At 37.5% G+C, this 19,413-nt stretch overlaps 2 protein-coding genes across 3 annotated transcripts in view; one reads left to right on the top strand and one right to left on the bottom strand.

Moving 5' to 3' along the window:
* The window catches only part of USP12 (ubiquitin specific peptidase 12), a 135,358-nt gene extending 122,735 nt beyond the window's left edge, over window positions 1-12,623 (bottom strand). Inside the window, exons 1-2 of the mRNA XM_008587681.1 lie at window positions 12,566-12,623; window positions 11,769-11,917 (exon numbers count right to left, since the gene is read on the bottom strand). Of these exons, the coding sequence (XP_008585903.1) occupies window positions 11,769-11,917; window positions 12,566-12,623 (207 nt within the window). The remainder of the gene's footprint in view (window positions 1-11,768; window positions 11,918-12,565) is intronic.
* RPL21 (ribosomal protein L21) lies at window positions 12,049-16,418 on the top strand. 2 transcript variants are annotated; one of them, XM_008587679.1, is made up of 5 exons: window positions 12,049-12,150; window positions 14,541-14,619; window positions 15,005-15,066; window positions 15,611-15,723; window positions 16,246-16,418. In XM_008587679.1, exons 2-5 carry the CDS (start codon window positions 14,553-14,555, stop codon window positions 16,406-16,408), a joined length of 405 nt encoding a protein of 134 aa, XP_008585901.1. In that variant the 5' UTR covers window positions 12,049-12,150; window positions 14,541-14,552; the 3' UTR covers window positions 16,409-16,418. The 2 variants fall into 2 exon arrangements, with proteins under 2 accessions (XP_008585901.1, XP_008585902.1); XM_008587680.1 differs by lacking the exon at window positions 12,049-12,150 and adding an exon at window positions 12,393-12,411.
* The last annotated feature ends 2,995 nt before the right edge of the window (window positions 16,419-19,413 follow it).

Below are 19,413 nucleotides of genomic sequence, written 5' to 3'. Positions count from 1 at the left end.
GGTCTGTATGTGGGATCCGAACCCTCGGGCGGGAGCGCCGCCGCGCTTCCCAAGCGGCGCACTATCCAGTGTGCCACCGGACCGGCCCTTATTAGGTCTTTTCACATGCTTTTCTGTATATCTACTCTAATCATGTGGTTTTTGTCTTTTATTAATATAATGTATTACAGTAATTGATTTTCAGAAGTTAAATCAGCCTTGCATTCTTGGGTTAAATGTCATTTAGTGAAAATATATAATCCTTTTTATATGTTGGTGGATTTGGTTGCTAATATTTTGTTAAGCATTTGTTTTTTGTCTGTTTGTTTTTTGCATCTAAATGCATGAAGGATATTAGTCTGTAGTTTTCATTTCTTGTAATGTCTTTGTTTGGCTTTGGTATCTGGTAATACTGCTTCATAGAAACTTTCCTTCCTCCTCTGTATTTTGGAAGAGTTTGTAAAGTATTTGTAAGTAATTTTTTGATAAATATTGGATATAATTCTCCAGTAAAATAATTGGGGCCTGGACTTTTCTTTGGGGGAACATTTTAAATTACTGATTCAATCGCTTTACTTGTTACAGATCTATTTTATTTATTTATTTATTTATTTATTTATTTATTTATTTATTTATTGTCCTTTTTGAGACCGGCTGCACTGCGCTCAGCCAGTGAGCACTGTGAGCGTACCAGTCATCCCTATATAGGATCCGAACCCGCGGCGGGAGCGCTGCTGCGCTCCCAGTGTCGCACTCTCCTGAGTGCGCCACGGGCTTGGCCCTACAGATCTATTTAGATTTCTATTTCTTCTTGAGTCAGTTTCAGTGTCTATGTCTTTCTAGGTATTTGTTCATTCCATGCAAGTTGACTAATTTGTTGACATGTAATTATTTATAGTATTTCTTTATAATCTTTGTAATTCTGTAAGTTTGGTAGTGGTAACCACTCTTTTATTCCTGATTTTAATAATTTGAATCTCACTCTTTTTTTGCCTAGGCCAGTGTAGTTAAGGTTTGTCAATTTTGTTTATCTTTTCAAAGAACCAACTTTTGGTTTCATTGATTTCCTCTATTGTTTTTCTATTTTCTATATCATTTATTTCCTTTCTATTTTTCTTTATTTCCTTCCTATTCTTTATTTCCTTCCTTTGATTGCTTTGGATTTTGTTTGCTTTTCTTTTTCTACTTTCTAAAAGTGTAAAGTTAACTTACCGATTTGAGATCTTTTCTAATATATATTCCCTGTAAGCAATTGTCTTGTTTACTCTTAATCTTAACACTAAACCCACACAGTCATCTTTTACAAAAATAAGTCAAATAATGTCATTCTTCTTCAAAACCCTCTAATGCCTTTCCAGCTCACTCAGAGTAAAAACCAAAGTAACTGAAATGCCGAAAGGTCCCACAAAATATGCCTCCCTTACCTCTTACTGCATTCCACACTATCCATCTCCTCCTTTTCTCTGATCCAGCCCATTGACCCCATTGTTTAAATACATCAAACACTCTCTGTCCACAGGATCTTTGCACTTGTTCTTTGCTTGAAGTGCTCTTCTCTCAGATACCTGCATGGCTCCCTTCTTCACTTTCTTCAGATATTTGCTCAAATATCCTTCTCAGTGAGATCTTCTCTGGACAGTCTACTTCAAATTGTGATGTCTCCTCATTTCCCCTTTTGATTTTTTTTCTTTTCTTTTCAAAAGACAAAAGAAAAAAAAAAAAAAGAAAAAATAGAATGAGAGATTGACTTACAAAAAGTTTAGCTATTTGGGTTATCTGGCACAGAATTTAAAATAAATTTTTTTTTTCCTTTTTGTCTTTTTTCGTGACCGGCAACGGATTGCAACCGGTAAGGGGATCTCAACCCTTGGCTTGGTGTTGTCAGCACCACGCTCAGCCAGTGAGCAAACCGGCCATCCCTATATGGGATCCGAACCCGTGGCCTTGGTGTTATCAGCACCGCACTCTACCAAGTGAGCCACAGGCCGGCCCCCCTTTTGATTTTTTTTCTCCATAGCACATTTCCATCTGCCATAATGAATATATTTTAATGTAATAATGCAAATAATGTATAATTTATTATCTGTCTTTCCTCACTAGAATGTAAACTTCAAGAACATGGGGATTTCTTTTTTTTCCCCCTGTATCTCCAGTACTAGATCAGTGCCTGTTACATAATAGGTGACCAATAAATGTATGCTCCATGAATAAATGAATGCCCTGAACACTGCTTGAGGAAACCAGTCAGCTGAGCAGCAGACTAAGTCAGACTCATTGGTCAATCTCAAATGGGTCCTGAACAGCAATTCTTTTTTTTTTTTTTTTTAAAGATGACCGGTAAGGGGATCTCAACCCTTGGCTTGGTGTTGTCAGCACCACGCTCAGCCAGTGAGCAAACCGGCCATCCCTATATAGGATCCGAACCCGCGGCCTTGGTGTTATCAGACCGCACTCTACCGAGTGAGCCATGGGCCGGCCCCTGAACAGCAATTCTTTGACACTACAAGATTCCACAACTGTGAATGATCATTTTCTTAAAATTCTATTATTGCTATTAAAATTACTGGTATCAATGCTAATCCAGTTGGGCCAGCTTGTTGGTCCCTTTCATTTTCATCTTTTCCCTCTCTCTTCTCAATTTTTTTTGAAAATTTGCTAAGCATATGCTAAGCACTGGCTGTAAAGTGGAAAGTCTATAGTGATAAAGTCCCTATCCTTATGAGACTTATAGTATAATTTTCTGAAATTCATTGTGCCAAGGTAATCAGACTACTGTCCCTTGAAGTTTCCTATCCAATTTCCTCCCTAGTTTCAAGAATTTTCTCCTAGATCAACTAAAATTAAATAAAATTCTAGCAAACAATTTAAATTGAACCTTGCCAATCTCATGCACATAAATCAGCTTTCAAATACTGCAGAAGTCAGGGCTGGCCAGTTAACTCAGTTGGTTAGGGCACAGTGTTATGACACCAAGCTCAAGGTTCAAATCTCCATATTGGCCAGCTGCCGGGGAGAAAAAAATATAATACAGAAATCAAATTTTAAGTATCAGAGATATTGAAAACTAGTTTGAAAAAAATAGTTGGCAGTGAAATTATACCTATAGAAATTGTTTTTAAAAAATAAATTGTATTGTGTTTAAGGTATACAACATGTTATAAGATACATACGTATAGTAAAATGTTACTATATTGAAGCAAATTAACATATCTATCATTTCATATAGTTACCCACTTTCCCCCCTGTGGTGAGAGCAATTATAATCTACTCATTTAGCAGAAATCTTGAATACAAAACACTATTATTAACTCTAATCTTCATGTTGTACAATGGATCTTTTGATTTATTCATCCTGGGGAGATACAGATCAAAGGATACAAAGTAGCAAATATGTAAAATTAGCATATCTAGAATATGAAAGCTTAGTGTTAATTAGCAGCATTAGTGGCTGACAAATGTTCTTCACATTTCATTTTATGCTTCAGCTACAAATTCCAGTGCTACGACTTTTAAAAGCATTTTATATCAACTATTTTGCAGAAATATTTTTACGTCATTGTATTTCATTATAACGGTTAAAGTTATTGTCAGTTTTCAAAAAAACCAAAAAGTCTATTTCCAAAATTCCTGGCACACATGAAACCTTAGCAAGAGTAATTTTTATAATGGCTAAAAAGGTTTTAGTCTTTTGTCAGCAATGACTGTAGTCAAAATATTTCAACCACAGATTCTTCTTATCCTATCAGAATACAGCAAAGTACCTGAATTATAGCTCAAAGATAGAAACAGGACACTGTGCCAGTCAGAAATTTTTTAATCTCCTCATCAGATAGAAGCCTAATTGCTCACCTATTTTATTTGACAACCAGAATGACTATTTTAAGAAAACTGTTGTGGGTTTCTTTTTAAAAGCGTGCCTGAGATAAATTTTAACAAGCATAACCATGTGCTAGTATCCTATCTGATTTTCTCATAAAATCTGACATGGTTGACTTATATAAGCAGTTTCATTAGAAATCTAAGGACAGGAGAGATTAACGGTGAAGCAAAATCAGCATAATTACAAGACAAATTAAAGTAAAAATCCAAGACCTTCACTTTCAAGTAATTCAGCAAAGTTGTATTATGATCTGTCCAGAATTTACAAAGCAAAATGGAAATAATCCCATTAGTCCCTTCTAAGAAAATTTTGCAGAAGCAAGATCACTACGGAAACATGAATATTTTGGTCTGGAACTCACCCAAAAGTGTAATATCAAAGTTTACTAAAAAAGGATATTACTTCAGGAACTTCCAGTGACATCCCTGGTTTTCTTCCAGGAGAGTCAAAGCATAACCAGCAGTAGAAGTTCTAGGACTAGGGCAGTGTTCTTAATCTTTTTGGTCTCGAGATTCCTGTACCTCTTAAAATTATTAAGGATCAATAAGAACTTTTGCTTATGTGGTTGTACCTATCAATATTTACCATATTAGAAATTAAAATGAATTTTTAGAAAGTCATTAAAAATAATAAAAACCTTACTACACGTTAACATATTTTCATGACAAATAATTATATTTTCCAAAAATATTGTAAGAAGTGTGGCATTGTTTTACATCTTTGTAAGTCCTTAACGTCTAGCTCAATCAAAACCAGCTGGATTCTACATGCTTCTGCAATGAGTATATTGCCATATGCTGTTTCGTTGAAGTATATTAAGAAAATCCAGCCTCACACAGATATGTTTACAAAAGGGAGAAGTATTTTAATAACCTTTTCAGATAACTGTGGCTATTATTTGATACTATGCAACACTCAACAAGTGGCAGATTTTTTAAAAGATTAGTTGCAATGTACAATCCGAAAACTTAACAATGAAGATTTCATATTCTGGGGCCGGCCCGGTGGCGCACTGCTACGGTGCGCCACTTGGGAGCATGGCGGCGTTCCCGCCGAGGGTTCGGATCCCACATACAGACCGGTTCCTGCTCACTGGCTGAGCGAGGTGCGGACGCGGCACCGAGGGTTGCGATCCGTTGCTGGACTCGAAAAAAGACAAAAAGGAAAAAAAAAAAAAAAGATTTCATATTCTGGGGCCGGCCCGGTGGCGCACTGCTACGGTGCGCCACTTGGGAGCATGGCGGCATTCCCGCCGAGGGTTCGGATCCCACATACAGACCGGTTCCTGCTCACTGGCTGAGCGAGGTGCGGACGCGGCACCGAGGGTTGCGATCCGTTGCTGGACTCGAAAAAAGACAAAAAGGAAAAAAAAAAAAAAAAGATTTCATATTCTGTCTATTGGACTATCTTACTCTTCAAATGGATGTTTTCCCAATCATTTTTTTGCAACATTTTTTGTAAGTTACGCAGATCATCGAAATGTTGACACATTTTATTATATTTTATTATTATATTTTATTACATGTACAATATAAAAGTACAGTACAATATAAAACAAAACACATTTGTTAGTTTCACCGGTGATCTCACCAGAAAAGGATCTATGTTTAGAAACTGTCAAGCTCACAGTGGTGGATACAAGTTTTCCAAAATCCTAATTTTCACTTAAAAGCTCAAATTTTCACTGGCAAGAAACATTATCAGTTGTTTTCACTGAAGTAGCAGTCTGGTTTAGTTGATTTTTCAGAAATGTCTGCCAAATACCCAAGTCTGAATAACCATAGTTTGTCAATCTTTCAAGTAAAAAGCATTTGATGGAATAAAGTGGTTAGTTCAGCTCTCAATTCAAACAATAGCAAAGTGCTTTTCCTCCAGACAACCATCGAACTAATCAGATAGCACAAGTGTCTTACGCATACTTCCCGTTTTGTCACACACTCTACGTTAAAAAGATAAGTAATACCAGCCACCCTGTCCCCGAAAAAGATATATGTACTTAAGGATGGAGATTAAAGGCAAGTAGTGTCTTGGCATTATTCTGGAAATAGTTTTGACCTCACAGATCCCTTGCAAGGGTCACAGAGACACCCAGACTTTGAGAACACCAGCACTAGGAGGAGAGAAGGTGTAAGGAAGAGAAAGGGACATGCTTTGTACCTGACAGGTGCCAGGTGATGTACAAAATGGAAAAGATGTTCTACATTCATTATCTCGTGGTATTTTTTAAGTCCAAGCCCCTCTTAAACAAGTGTTTGTGCTTCAATTTTAAAGACAAAGACACAGAGGTTGACAGGAAGTGATAGAACGGAGTTGAAAGCTAGTCAGTATGACTCTAAAACTCATGCTTTTTCTTCTTTCTTACTAGCTTTGCTATAGAGACCCCTCTCTTTCAGAGTATCCCTATAAGGCAAGACCCCCATGCTTTCCTAGCCTGTTTCAAATTCTGTGCAGGACCTTGCCTTTGAGTGAAATTACTTTTTCTACTCCCAGTTATCTAAACCAGAAGTGACAAAAATATGACATATAGAGGTGCTTTTCTTCCCAGTGAGCTCACATCAGGTATTGATAACCTTAAATTTTCAGTGAGCCTGGAATTAGCCTCAGAAACCTCTCTGCTCAGGTCCAGGTAGCCATAATCAATCAATCAGGGCAAACAACAGAAGTGAATTTTACTTGTCAGCCCTCACCTAAATCACTATAAAGCAAGCGTGTGGGATCAAAGGGTGAAACTCTTCCTTCCTTCTCTACAAATAGAAAAAGTAACTTTTCCAGAAAGTTATCTGTATAGCTCTAGGTGATGGCGTTACCTTAGAAAAACTAATATAATCATTAGGAGTGAGCACTGTTGACTCCAACTGACCAACTGGTTTCCTTGAATTTATTACAAGTCCTTATGGTTTAGTAGGTGCATCCCACCTACTACAAAAGTTCAACATCATATTTGTTTTCACATTTCCCAATTGTGCCTTACTCCATAAACGTAACTGGGTCTCCACAAACCACTGCAATTACCTCCTTGACTATCCTTATGACTTAACACATTTCCTGTCTGATATTTGATTAGGTTCTGACTCATATTGCGCTGGCCTTACAGTCTAGGGTAGTTGAAGATATTTTCGAAGCTGTATCAAAAAGCAGGATTTGAGAACAGAAAATGGATGCAGACAATGAGGACCTAGGTTGAGGGTTGAGATTCAATTTCAATGTCCAACCTCATAGTTTCATAATTATGCCTCAGTTTTCAGGTAGAGAATCAGATTTTGGAAGAACACAATTTTTTGCCTTGCTTGAGTAAAAAATAGACTTTTTCTGGGCCGGCCCGGTGGCTCACTTGGGAGAGTGCGGCGCTGATAACACCAAGGCCCTGGGTTCGGATCCCACATAGGGATGGCCGGTTCGCTCACTGGCTGAGCGTGGTGCTGACAACACCAAATCAAGGGTTAAGATCCCCTTACTGATCATCTTTTTAAAAAAAAAAAAAAAAATAGACTTTTTCGGGGCCGGCCCGGTGGCGCACTGGAGAGTGCGCCGCTTGGGAACGCGGCGGCGCTCCCACCGAGGGTTCGGATCCCATGTGGAGACCGGTTCCCGCTCACTGGCTGAGCGCAGTGCGGGCGCAACACCGAGGGTTGCGATCCCGTTGCCGGTCCCCAGTATGGGCGCGACACCGAGGGTTGCAATCCCGTTACCGGTCAGTAAAAAAAGACAAAAAGAAAAAAAAATAGACTTTTTCTTGTTCATTCTGTTGCTTCTCAAGATCTCAAATGAAAAGTTTGATGGAAAAAAGATTAATTATTTTGTTATTATTTTTCATGATATATTTTTCAATTATTCATAGTATTTCTGCCCCTCACTACTTTATCTGTCATTTCAGTGACATTTTTCTGGAGACAAGAATTCTCCTTATATACTTTCTACACTAGAAACTTCTAATCAGTTCATTTAAAATTGTTCTCCTGCCAATCTACCAGGACAAAGGACAAAGCATGAGAAGCGAGTACTCAAACGAGGTACCCCATGAGAGCCTCACACAGAAAGGACAGAGCCTTGTTTCCTCCTATCTTAGAATATTTGTCCTCCTGGAGTTAAATTGCCAATGTCTTCTGAAAACCAAAATAAAATATATATTTTGTTAAAATCCCTTCACAGGAGAAAACAAAAATAGAAATACAGAGATGTAAATTTAGCTTAATAACCAAAAGTTGTGTTTTTTAAAAATTTTACTCAAGTCTAGTGCAAAATTATAAATCTTCATTTTGATAAGCCACATTCCTGTTCATTTGTTGACCTTATTTTCTAAAACTATTGGATGCCTTTTATTTCTCCAATCTATTAAAATTGTTATCCATCTCTATGCCTTTACATAAGCTGTTTCCTCTTCCTATTTGTTCTCTGGTCAAAGTACTACTCTTTCATCAAGTTAAACCTCCTCGGATGCTTCCTTTTTTGTCTGGGGGCTCTTTCTTTCCTTGCCCTTCCTCCAATCTAGGGGTAGTGGCTTCCCTTACAGAACTCCCATACCACTCGTTCTGTGCCCTCTATTTTATCACTTAGAATACTGTAATGGACTCACCTTTCTCTTCCACCTTCCACCCACTCTTTCTGGGTTCCTTGAGGGCAAGGATCATGTTTTATTCATTTTTATAGTTTCATCACTTACTACAGTACTTGATTTAATCTAGATGCTCATAAATATTGAATGAATTTTGAGGTTTCCTACCTTCTACATTTATTTCCTATTTCTTCTAAAGTTTCAATACATTTTTATTCTCTTTACATTAATGATCTCAAACTAGAGACAAACTGACCATTAGAGACTCAGGAAACCACTTTGCTTTTCAGATCTGTACAATGGAGCTACTGACACAAATATATTTTAAAACCTTACAGCCAAAATAAATGTCTTAACCCTTCAGGAGAAAATGCTAAATTAATAAAATTGGGGTTCACTTTGGAAAACATTTTGCAACATTTTATGAAATTAGACATACACCTACCTTATGATCAAGGAATATAACTCCTAGATATTTACCCCAAACAAATGAAAACATATTCACAAAAATATTTATGGTAGCTTTATTCAAAAGAGCAAAAAACTGTAAACAACTCAAATTTCCATCAAGAGAACAGAAAAATAAATTGTGGTATATTCATGCAAGAGAATACTACTTAGCAATAAAATGAATTGAACTACTGGTATATGTAACATGATTGAATCTCAAGAACATTAAACTCGACAAAAAGAGCCAGGTTCAGAAAGAAGGGTACATACTGTATGGTACTATTTATACAAAATTCAAGAATAGGCAAAACTAACTTATGGTTACAGAAAACAGAATACTGTATGGTTCTGGTGGGGGAGGGGATTGATAGGAAAGGATTACTAGGGAACTTTCCAGGGAAATGGCAATGTTCCATATCTTTATTGGGGGTATTGGTTATGAGGTTATATACATTAGCAAAAAATCAAATTGTACACTTATAATCTGTGCATTTTAGTATAGATGCTTTTAAAACTCCTTCTCAATCACTATGTATACACACATACACACATACAAGTACATATGCATATATACACACATGTACATGTACACACACATGTGCACGCACACACACTGGGGTTTAATTATCTACACTAAGACAGCAAGAGCAATGTACAAAGTCTAAAATGTGCCATAGCAAGGACACATTTAATTTTGGAATTCATTTTGGTATACTATTATTTTTGCTTTCTTAATTGTGCTTTTCCTAGGATAATAGCAATATCATTTTTGTTACACTTAGCCCAGAGTGAGATAAATAACATGTTAAAAAAATAGAAAATTCACTTGGAATTAAAATTCTGGTATGACAAAGATAAAAAAGAGTTAACTAAAATAGAAGAAATTATAAATACTTTCGTCACAAACATTTAGATTTGCTCTATAATTGAAACCTTATTAAATTTCTATTTATATATTTTTGCTATTTTTTTATTGGAGTATTTATACAATGTGGTATGATTAAACCAAGTTAATTAACATGTCCATCACCTCACTTATTTTTCATGTTTTATGGTGAGTCATGTGAAATTTACTCTTAGTTACTCTGAAATATATGATTCTTACTTAATCTAGTCAAGTTGACACCTAAAATTAACCATTACACTCCTTGAGTCCTTGAGCAAGTGAATTTAAGGGCTGGAGACTGTGGTCACAGAAAGTATGAATTCCAAATTTTGGAGCTGATGCACCGTTTAGAAATCACAAGTTCCAGATATGTCAGGGGAGTGAGTCAAAGAAATGCAAAATTTAAAAACAATGAGGTAATGTAGTGGACTGAATTATGTCCCCCCCAAAACTCACTGAAGCTTAAACTGTGTCCCTCAAGTTTATGGATTAGAATCTTAGCCCCCACTGTAACTGTTACAAGGGTGGGAAATCATATATATGGTAATTGAAAGGTGGAGCCTTAAATAGGTGATTGGATTGTAGGACCATGCCATACTGAATGGATTAAAAATGGTGGTCAAGGGCGTGGTTCTCAGGACTTTAAAAGAAGAGGAGAGTCTGTCTTTCTTGCTATCTCTGCTTCCACTATCTTGCAATGTGAGATCCCTGGGTCACTGTCACCACCACCAGATGGACTTTAGACTTCCCAGCCTTAGAAACTGTAAGCAATAAATTTTGTTTTTCTTTATAATTACTCAGTTCCATGTATTTTGTTATAAGCAACACAAAACGGACTAATACAGAAAATATTATCTATATTCAGGCAGGTAAAGTTTTTATATTGCTTAGCCAATTTTTAAAAAACTGCATCCTAAAAACAATACATACAATCATGAGAAAAACATCAAATTCTAATGTTTGGGCATCCTTCAAAATATCTCACCAGTATTCCTCAAAACTGTCAAGGTTGTGTACTCTGTATCAAAAATAAAGAAAGTGTGAGAAACTGCTACAGCCAACAGGCACATAAGGAGATATGACAACTAAATGCAATGTGACATCCTGGATGGGATCCCAGAACAGAGAAAGGACATTAGGTAAAAACTAAGGAAATCTGAGTAAACTATGGACTTTCAGTAATAATAATATACAATACTTGTTCATTAATTGCAACAAACATACCATACTACAGTGAGGTGTTAGTAATAGGGGGAACTGGATGCCCTGAAGATGAGAATTCTCTGAAATATTTTCTCAATTTTAAAAATAAACCTAACATAACCTTAAAAAATAAACTATATTAAGAAAACAATATGCATTGTAAAAGGCATAATATCTAAAACAACGGCTACCCGTATACTCAATACCCAGCTTAATAGTCAATAGTTAAAGCCTTTAGTCCCCTCTCTAGCAGACATGACTTTTCTACACTTGATTTTCATTCCCTTGTATTCCATTACTTTAACTACATATGCATATACACCTTACCAATATATAGTACTGTTGTACATGTTTTATAATTATATGTATATAAATTGTCATGCTATTTATTTCTTCTCCATCTTCCTCTTTCTGCCTTTCTGAGTTCAGTCTTTTTCCTTCCTATCAACAACCCATAATGTATTTATTCTTTTATTGATGGACGTTTCTAATATTTTGCTTCTACCCACAGTGCTGTTATGTACATCTCTGTCTGCATATCACAATTTCAATAGGACATATACTTAGGAGCGGAATGCTGGAGGTTAGTATTTAAGTATGTTCAGTTTTACTAGATCTTGCCAAATTGCATCCCAAAGTGGTTTTTACCATTTGCGCATCTACCAGCAGGAACGTATATTTAGACGCTTAGGTGGTAAAAAATTCTGGAAAGACATCCAAACCAGATAATATGTTTGTTTCACTACAGTCTGACTTCCGCGCCCACGGAATCATTTCTGCAAGCAAACGTGTCAACAGCAGCTAGGAGCCCTTCATACAGTTCTGACACCGCAGGACCAGCCGCTGTCTCCCGCCTGGAGACGAACACGCAGGCCCACTTCCGGCGTGCGCACCGACGCGAGGGTAGACGTGGGCACGTTCGGGACGTCGGCGTCCTGTTTGACGACCTTCAAGGCCCCTTTCCGGGCTGTCCGACACGATACAAGTGTCAGCTTGTGTTGGCCGATTGCCTCTTTCTTGCAAGAAAAGAAAGCATCGTCACAGACTCACCTTGTTCTCAGCAACGATCCCCTTCATTAGAAAAGAGTGGCTTTAGGCTGGCGATTCCTTCAGGCAGCGCCGCGGGCAGCCCGCAGGCCCTCGTGAGGCGCTCCCCGAGGCCCCTCCTCTTTCCTTTCGGCCGGAACCGCCATCTTCCAGGTAGGGTCTGCGCGTGGCTCCCGGTACCCCGCGTTAGACAGACTTGAACGGCAGCCCTCTGGCTGCGGAGGCCGTGCGCTGGAACTCTTGAGAGACTGTCTAGCTTGTCTAGGGTCCACTGGGGGGCGGGGAGGCGGGTATAAGCATGTCCTGCCAGACCGGGAGCAGCGTGCGCCGGGTCGGACCTGGCCCAGGGGCTGAGAACCGGACTGCGATGCCCCGGCCCTGTGGCGGGGCAGTCTTGAGGACGAGTCACTGAGGGTGAGGCGATTTGAGTTAACCCTCAAAGGACTTCGTCGTATGCCCCCATGGATTTATCCTCGGTGTCCTGAGCGGCCCTGCCGAATACGCTGTGGGGGGCCGCGTGGTCTGGTGCCTTTCGAACTCTTCCCAGTGAGGTGTTTTCACCTCTAACCTTGTAATGGTATAGGATAGGGATTTCGGGGTGGTCGGAACGGTTTAAAACCAGGCATGTTTCGGTCTCCGCTGAGGCCTAGAACGGGGTGGTTGCCCACCGAGTCGTCTAGGATAATGAACACCGACCACTCTTCTTAAGCGAATGATTTGATTTCCGATTTCTTAAAAATCTTGGTCTCGGATGGCAGTTGGACAAAGGGAAAGTGCTTTAAGGTTGCAACACCAGTATTTGCACGAAGAGGAGGTATTGTTTTCACTCTACGGCAGCATGCGTTGAGTGAAGGGATTCCGGGACACCTATATGTCCGACTTAGAAATTTAGAAAAAAAGTTATCTGATAACCAGTTAATCATAGCCCATCATCTTTTTGTCTAGTCTGTGGATATTAAATGCCAGCTGCCAGAGTCGGGCAAACTGCAGGTTGCACCCAATAGTGGGTCCTGGTTGGCATAATTTTTGGTACTTTTGTAGACTCTAAGGCATTGTTTCACACGTTAAATATTGTTTTGAAAACGCACTTAATTTTATGTGTTTTGGGTCTAGACAAAATGAATTTCTTATTCAGGAAAATGGATGTGGTGGAGAAGCATGAGCTCTGGAGTCAGAAATAAGTTATGTTACTGATTCTTCCGCCTTGTGACCCCACAAAGTGACTTAAAATCTGCAGAGCATCACTCCTTGTTAATTAAACAGAGACTTTGAGGTTTAGAAGAGGGCACCTGGCACTTACTAGTTGCCTTTTTTAAAAGTCAAAGATGTTATTCATTGTAACAGTGGTTTGGCTTTGATGGGTTATGTGAAACATTCTTGAGTTTCCTCGCCACGCAGTTTTCATGAAGAGGGTACTTTGGTAGAATCATTGTTTAAGATTAAGGAGTGTTAAACTAAGTCACCAGTTTATGTTAGGATACTGTCAACAAGTTAGTTAAGCCTGACTTGGTATTTTCCCTTGTGGTAGGAATAATTGAAGGAATGGCAATTATTCTGGGCTTGAATACCAGAGCTATCAAACTTGTGGCCTTTTGGGAAACACTAAGTCACCAGTTTATGTTAGGATACTGTCAACAAGTTAGTTAAGCCTGACTTGGTATTTTGCCTTGTGGTAGGAATAATTGAAGGAATGGCAATTATTCTGGGCTTGAATACCAGAGCTATCAAACTTGTGGCCTTTTGGGAAACTGAAGATTCAGGTCTGAGTTGCCTATGAGTGTATTTTTCCATAATGATAAATTAGTTATCAGTTACTCTAGAGCAGTTTACATGTTCCAAGAATTGCTGCATGTTTTGTAGACATAATCCTAGTTATCAAAGTGTTGACCCCATTTTACAGATGAAGATGAGAGCTTACATGTACCTCTCCCAGTAAGTAAGTGGCGCAGAGCCTATGTCAAATTTAGGTCACTGATTATAAAGCCTGGTTTCCACACACCATCACCACCCACCCTCTGTGTGATTCCTAGTAAATAATCAGAAATATGAAGTGAATTGAGAGATTTGGGGCAGTTAAATAGATGATGTATAAGACACTTTCACAGAAAATTAGGTTAATAACAAAATGGATTTAATCTGCAACATAAATTGCAAGTCTGAGTTTTATCGTGTTCTCCAAGAATACATTATCCGCTAGTGAGTGATTTCAGTGTTTTTGGCATTCTAGACTGGGTTCTGCAAATAGTGTGGAAAAGTCCTCTTGTGTTTTTATGTTATAATAGGGGAAGGATACTGGTTTAGTTTCTGGTAGCCGTTCTGCTACTTAGGAGTTTTAATGTTTTTGGCCAAGACCTTACTTATTAAAATAATGAGTTTATATCTTTTAGAAGAAATATTGATTGGTGCTCCAGCTTTTTAGATTGTTCCCTAATTCTCTCATTGCCACTGAAATGCAAACATTTGAAATTGTAGAATTTTTTTATTAAAGGGGCAAAACCGCCAGTTTTTAGTTGTATTTGACTTTTTATACTTTCTGGTTTCAGTAATTCGCCAAAATGACGAACACAAAGGGAAAGAGGAGAGGCACCCGATATATGTTTTCTAGGCCTTTTAGAAAACATGGTAAGTAGATTTCCTCTTTGAGAGCAACCATTTCATAAATTTGTATTTTATTAACATATGTGTTGTGTTTTATATAATGTTCATAAATGGCATTACATAGCTAACATCTACCTAACTTATTTTGTAACAAAAAGCATGAATTTTATTTAGTACTTCTGTAACTGGATATCAGTGTAAGATTAAACCTTGGAGACAGGGTGTGATTTAGTAAACTGATTTTGCTTTTAGGAGAAATTGTCTATTAGCAAGATTTTAAAATTTATGTAACTGTCAAAGTTGGGGGGCATGTGTGTTGAAAGCTATTAAAATTACATTTCTTTTTACTCTAGACTTTTTTGATCCTGATACTGACTACACCAAATTTTTAAAAATCATTATTTTGCAGGAGTTGTTCCTTTGGCCACATACATGCGAATCTACAAGAAAGGTGATATTGTAGACATCAAGGTAAATTACAAATTGGGAAAATAACATTACAGAAGTTAGGAAAGTTGGATTTAATCTAGTACAAGAATTAAAACACTAGTGTATATTGTATCTGTTGTATCCATTTATCTTTCTGAATTTTAGAGGGAAGTCTGCCTAAGTTTATGAGTATAGAATAAATGTTTATTGAGTCTAAATTTTTCTCATATTCTGCTTGAAGTTAATAGCTTAGTGGAAAATTAGAAGGAAAAAAATCAGGAGTTTGTCTTAGTGAAAAGGAATTCCCTTATGCAAAATTTAATTACTGATGAAGATGGAGATTACTATTTTTAAGAAAATACAAGTGATAGGCTATTTTGTGACTTAACATTTAAATATTCTGGCATTAGAGCTTAATGATGATTGTCTTTTTGATTGCTTGAAGCAAAGTGAAAAACACATTTCACCGGCTCTGAAAGCTCTTGAGTTGCCATTTAAAAGAAGTCTTCTATCATAGTGCTGTAAAAGTCAGTATTTAAAAAGAAAGGGAAATTGCTTGTGTAACATTTTTCTCATTTCTTAACAGGGAATGGGAACTGTTCAAAAAGGAATGCCCCACAAATGTTACCACGGTAAAACTGGAAGAGTCTACAATGTTACCCAGCATGCTGTTGGCATTGTTGTAAACAAACAGGTTAAGTAAGTAATATCATAGTTCCCTGCGGCTAGTCAGTGTTGTCATACCCCCTTTTCACTTTGCCAATTGGACTTATGTCTTTATTGGTCATTCAAGTGGGGCAAAGGAAATATCCTTTTAAAACTCAGGCAAACTGGATGTTTGTCTTGTATCCTGTCAGAGGAAACAAATTGTAATAGACTTACTAGAAAGTCTTAGGCAGTTTGGTATTAAGCAGTTCAGTTTTCGTAGTATAAAAAGAGAAGTTTGTAATTTTAAATTTTGTTAGTGATCTGGTTTTGGTTAAATTACTGTTCTTTCAGAGGCTGTCAATCAGAAGAAGAGCTTAAAAGTAGGGATGTTTGCCTCAAAGCCTCTTCCAATAAGATTGATAATTGATTGTAAATTAAATAATCAAGCCATCACCTTGATTTATTCTATCTGGGTAAAAGATTTATTTATTTAGTAAATGAAATTGCTGAAGCAGTTTTGTGCATTTCCATTATATTTTTGATGAAGCACTTATGGGAATTTCTACTCTCCAGGGGCAAGATTCTTGCCAAGAGAATTAATGTGCGTATTGAGCATATTAAGCACTCTAAAAGCCGAGACAGTTTCCTCAAACGCGTGAAGGAAAATGATCAGAAAAAGAAGGAAGCAAAAGAGAAAGGAACCTGGGTTCAACTGAAGCGCCAGGTGAGATCTTGACAGGATTTCGTGGTGTTTATCTAGGGAAACTTTTAAAATTGCTGCTCACTGATATTTTTCTTTATGGGAAATTTAAGAATTGAGTATATATTACTTCATTTGTTCTGAGAGCACTTTAAAATTGAGTTTTAGTACTTTATGTAATTATTTTATTCCCTTCCTTTTTTTTTCTTTAATGATATAGTTGATACGCAAAGAACTGCACATATTTAGTATGTTCAATTTGATGAGTTTGGACATAGCAAACATCTGTGATAACATCACGTATATGACCCTTTGTAATCTGATTCCTATTAAGTTGTTTGCCCTTTCACTTCCTGTTACTGTTTTCCTACTTTTTGCTTTAGCTATTAGGAAAAGTTTGTGTTTTTTTCAGTTTCTTTGCACAGACAGTTAGTTGCCTTTTCCTGAAACACCGACAATCTTCACCGATCTTCCTTCTCTGACAAGTCCGGTTTTCTGTTTAAATAGTGTTCTCCACTACTGGACTCGACTTGAAGATGTAAGAACCTACTTGTTTTTGTAGTCCTATTTAGTAAATACTGTGAATTGGGGGAAAAGCCTAATAGGTGGCCTTGAGTTTTCTCTAATGAAGGGGGATGGTACTGTTTGGAATCCAGCAAACCTGGATTTGAATCTCTGAGTGTTTTACATGATAAATGGTCATCATTAACTGCTAGTGGAGAGATGCATCTAAACATGATTATCATTAGTCAATGGGAAATTTGTCATCCTATTTCTTGCCACCACCACCAAAAGTGAAACTAACATTAGCTAGCATTCCTGTTAATGTATTTTCTGATAGTTTATGGCACTGCCATGCATTATCTATCATATTTTAAAATTGTTTTTCTTAATGTCCTTCACGTCCATTCCTTCTCTTCATCCCTGTCCCTCCCTCAGTCACACTTCCATTTCTCCCTTTATTATACCAGCTTCCAGGCTCCAATTCTCCACTATATTGCAAATTGCTTAAACAGTGTGACTTAGTTTTCTTGTCTGAAAAGGGGGTAATAAAAGTGCTCCCTTAAAAGATGGTTGTGAGGATTAAATGGAGTACTTGCAAAGCACTTAGCATGGTGTCATAGTGAGTATCCAATATCTGCCAGCTGTTAGTTCATAATCGGGCTCATTGAGAACTCTAGTTCTCCACAACTGCGAGAGGAGTATTTTGGAAGTCATTGCTTTTCAGCTAATCTAGAACTCCTAATTGCTTTTTAAGGGTATATATGACACCCCACCCCTCTTTTTCTTTCCCTAACTAGTATTTACAGGATTGAAAGTTTGTACTTTGTTGAGCTCTCCCTCTTACTGAATTGGTATTTATAGTACTAACGTTTGTTGGCCAGTTGATCTACTAAGGGCATGCTATTTCGCCCTCATGCCAGCTTTTGAGATGTGAGGACTACCAAGTTTTATGTGTAAGAAAAAAGACTCAAAAAGGGAAAATAAGTCACCAGTGGTCATGCTGCCAGAAAATGGTAGAGCTGGGACTTGAACCTGTGATACTTTCATGCCAAAGTTCCCATAGCACAGTGCTGTTTGACTATCAGTAAGTTAGGGTGGGTGAGGGAGCCAGGCAACATCTGGAAGACCACAGTATTTTTGTTTTTTAACAGCTTTGTTGAGATATAGTTGATACGCAAAGAACTGCACATATTTAGTATGTTCAATTTGATGAGTTTGGACATAGCAAACATCTGTGATAACATCACGTATATGACCCTTTGTAATCTGATTCCTATTAAGTTGTTTGCCCTTTCACTTCCTGTTACTGTTTTCCTACTTTTTGCTTTAGCTATTAGGAAAAGTTTGTGTTTTTTTCAGTTTCTTTGCACAGACAGTTAGTTGCCTTTTCCTGAAACACCGACACTTTGTTCAACTGATGAATTCCTGCTTCTTCGACATCCACCTTAAGTGTTAATCTCAGGTGTTAATATCCACAATGCAATTATTTTAAGGAGAGGAATGAAAAAAGTGCTTGGAATCAGAGAGAAGGGAGATTACTTCCAGTTTGGGTTGTTGGAATAAAATCCCCCACATCTTTGTTCCCATGACAGATATGTTTGCTTCTGTTACAGGGTTTATAATTTTTTTTAAACTGTCTTCCCCACTCTACCTGAGGTTAGGGATGTGTCTGATTAAACTTTGCACTCCTGGTGCCTGGCACATAGTAAGTATTCAGTAAATGCTCTTCGAATTAATGAGAAGATTAATGAGAAAAGCACTGCTCTTTTTAAAAAAGTGAATGGACATCTGCAGTCTAGTATTTGTAGGTTCAATCTTATTTTCCTATGGACTTTACAAGACCATTGTGTTTTTCTGAATTTTGAAGGCTAATAACATTTTGCTGATAAGTAATTGGGATTGTTAAATCTCCCATGTGAAGTTGTGGAAAGATCAGGAGACCTCAAACATTGATTCTCCAACAAGTTGTGCTACCCTCACCTTATGTTTCCTTGTCAGTAAGATGAGAATCCTAGAGGTCCTTTGCGCATTTAAGATCTACAATTCCGTGTTTTACCATGACCACGTGAAATGAGGTATCTTTGCAACTTGTGAAAAAGGAAATTGGGATATGAGATATCTCAATTCAGGAGGGCTGATAAAGCTGGTCATTGAGAAGAGGGGTGACAAACATCTGGCTTAGGGGAACTATTGTCACTAGCGCAGATATTCAGCAATGAGAGCTGTTTCCATTTGATGTGCAGCACAGCAGTTTTCTAAAAAGCTACCAGTGGCAACACTATGAATACGCTTTTTTTTTTTTTTTAGTATTTTGGATTAATCTTTAAAGGTAGGTTTTTCTCACAAGCACAATACTGGGTTGAAGAATATGTGTTTTCCAGATTTTTGACTCATTTTGATAAATTGATTTCCTAAAAGGTTCTACCATTTTGCAGTCCAACCTCCAATAAATAAAAATGCCTGTCTCATAACATGCTTATCAGAATTGATTATTATAATTTAGTCTTTGCTAATGTGGTGGGAGAAAATGTAACATT

The sequence above is a fragment of the Galeopterus variegatus genome, unplaced genomic scaffold (genome assembly GCF_000696425.1).
Source record: "Galeopterus variegatus unplaced genomic scaffold, G_variegatus-3.0.2 Scaffold4492, whole genome shotgun sequence".
Classification (NCBI taxonomy): Eukaryota; Metazoa; Chordata; class Mammalia; order Dermoptera; family Cynocephalidae; genus Galeopterus; species Galeopterus variegatus.
This window is presented reverse-complemented; position numbering and strand designations above follow the sequence as displayed.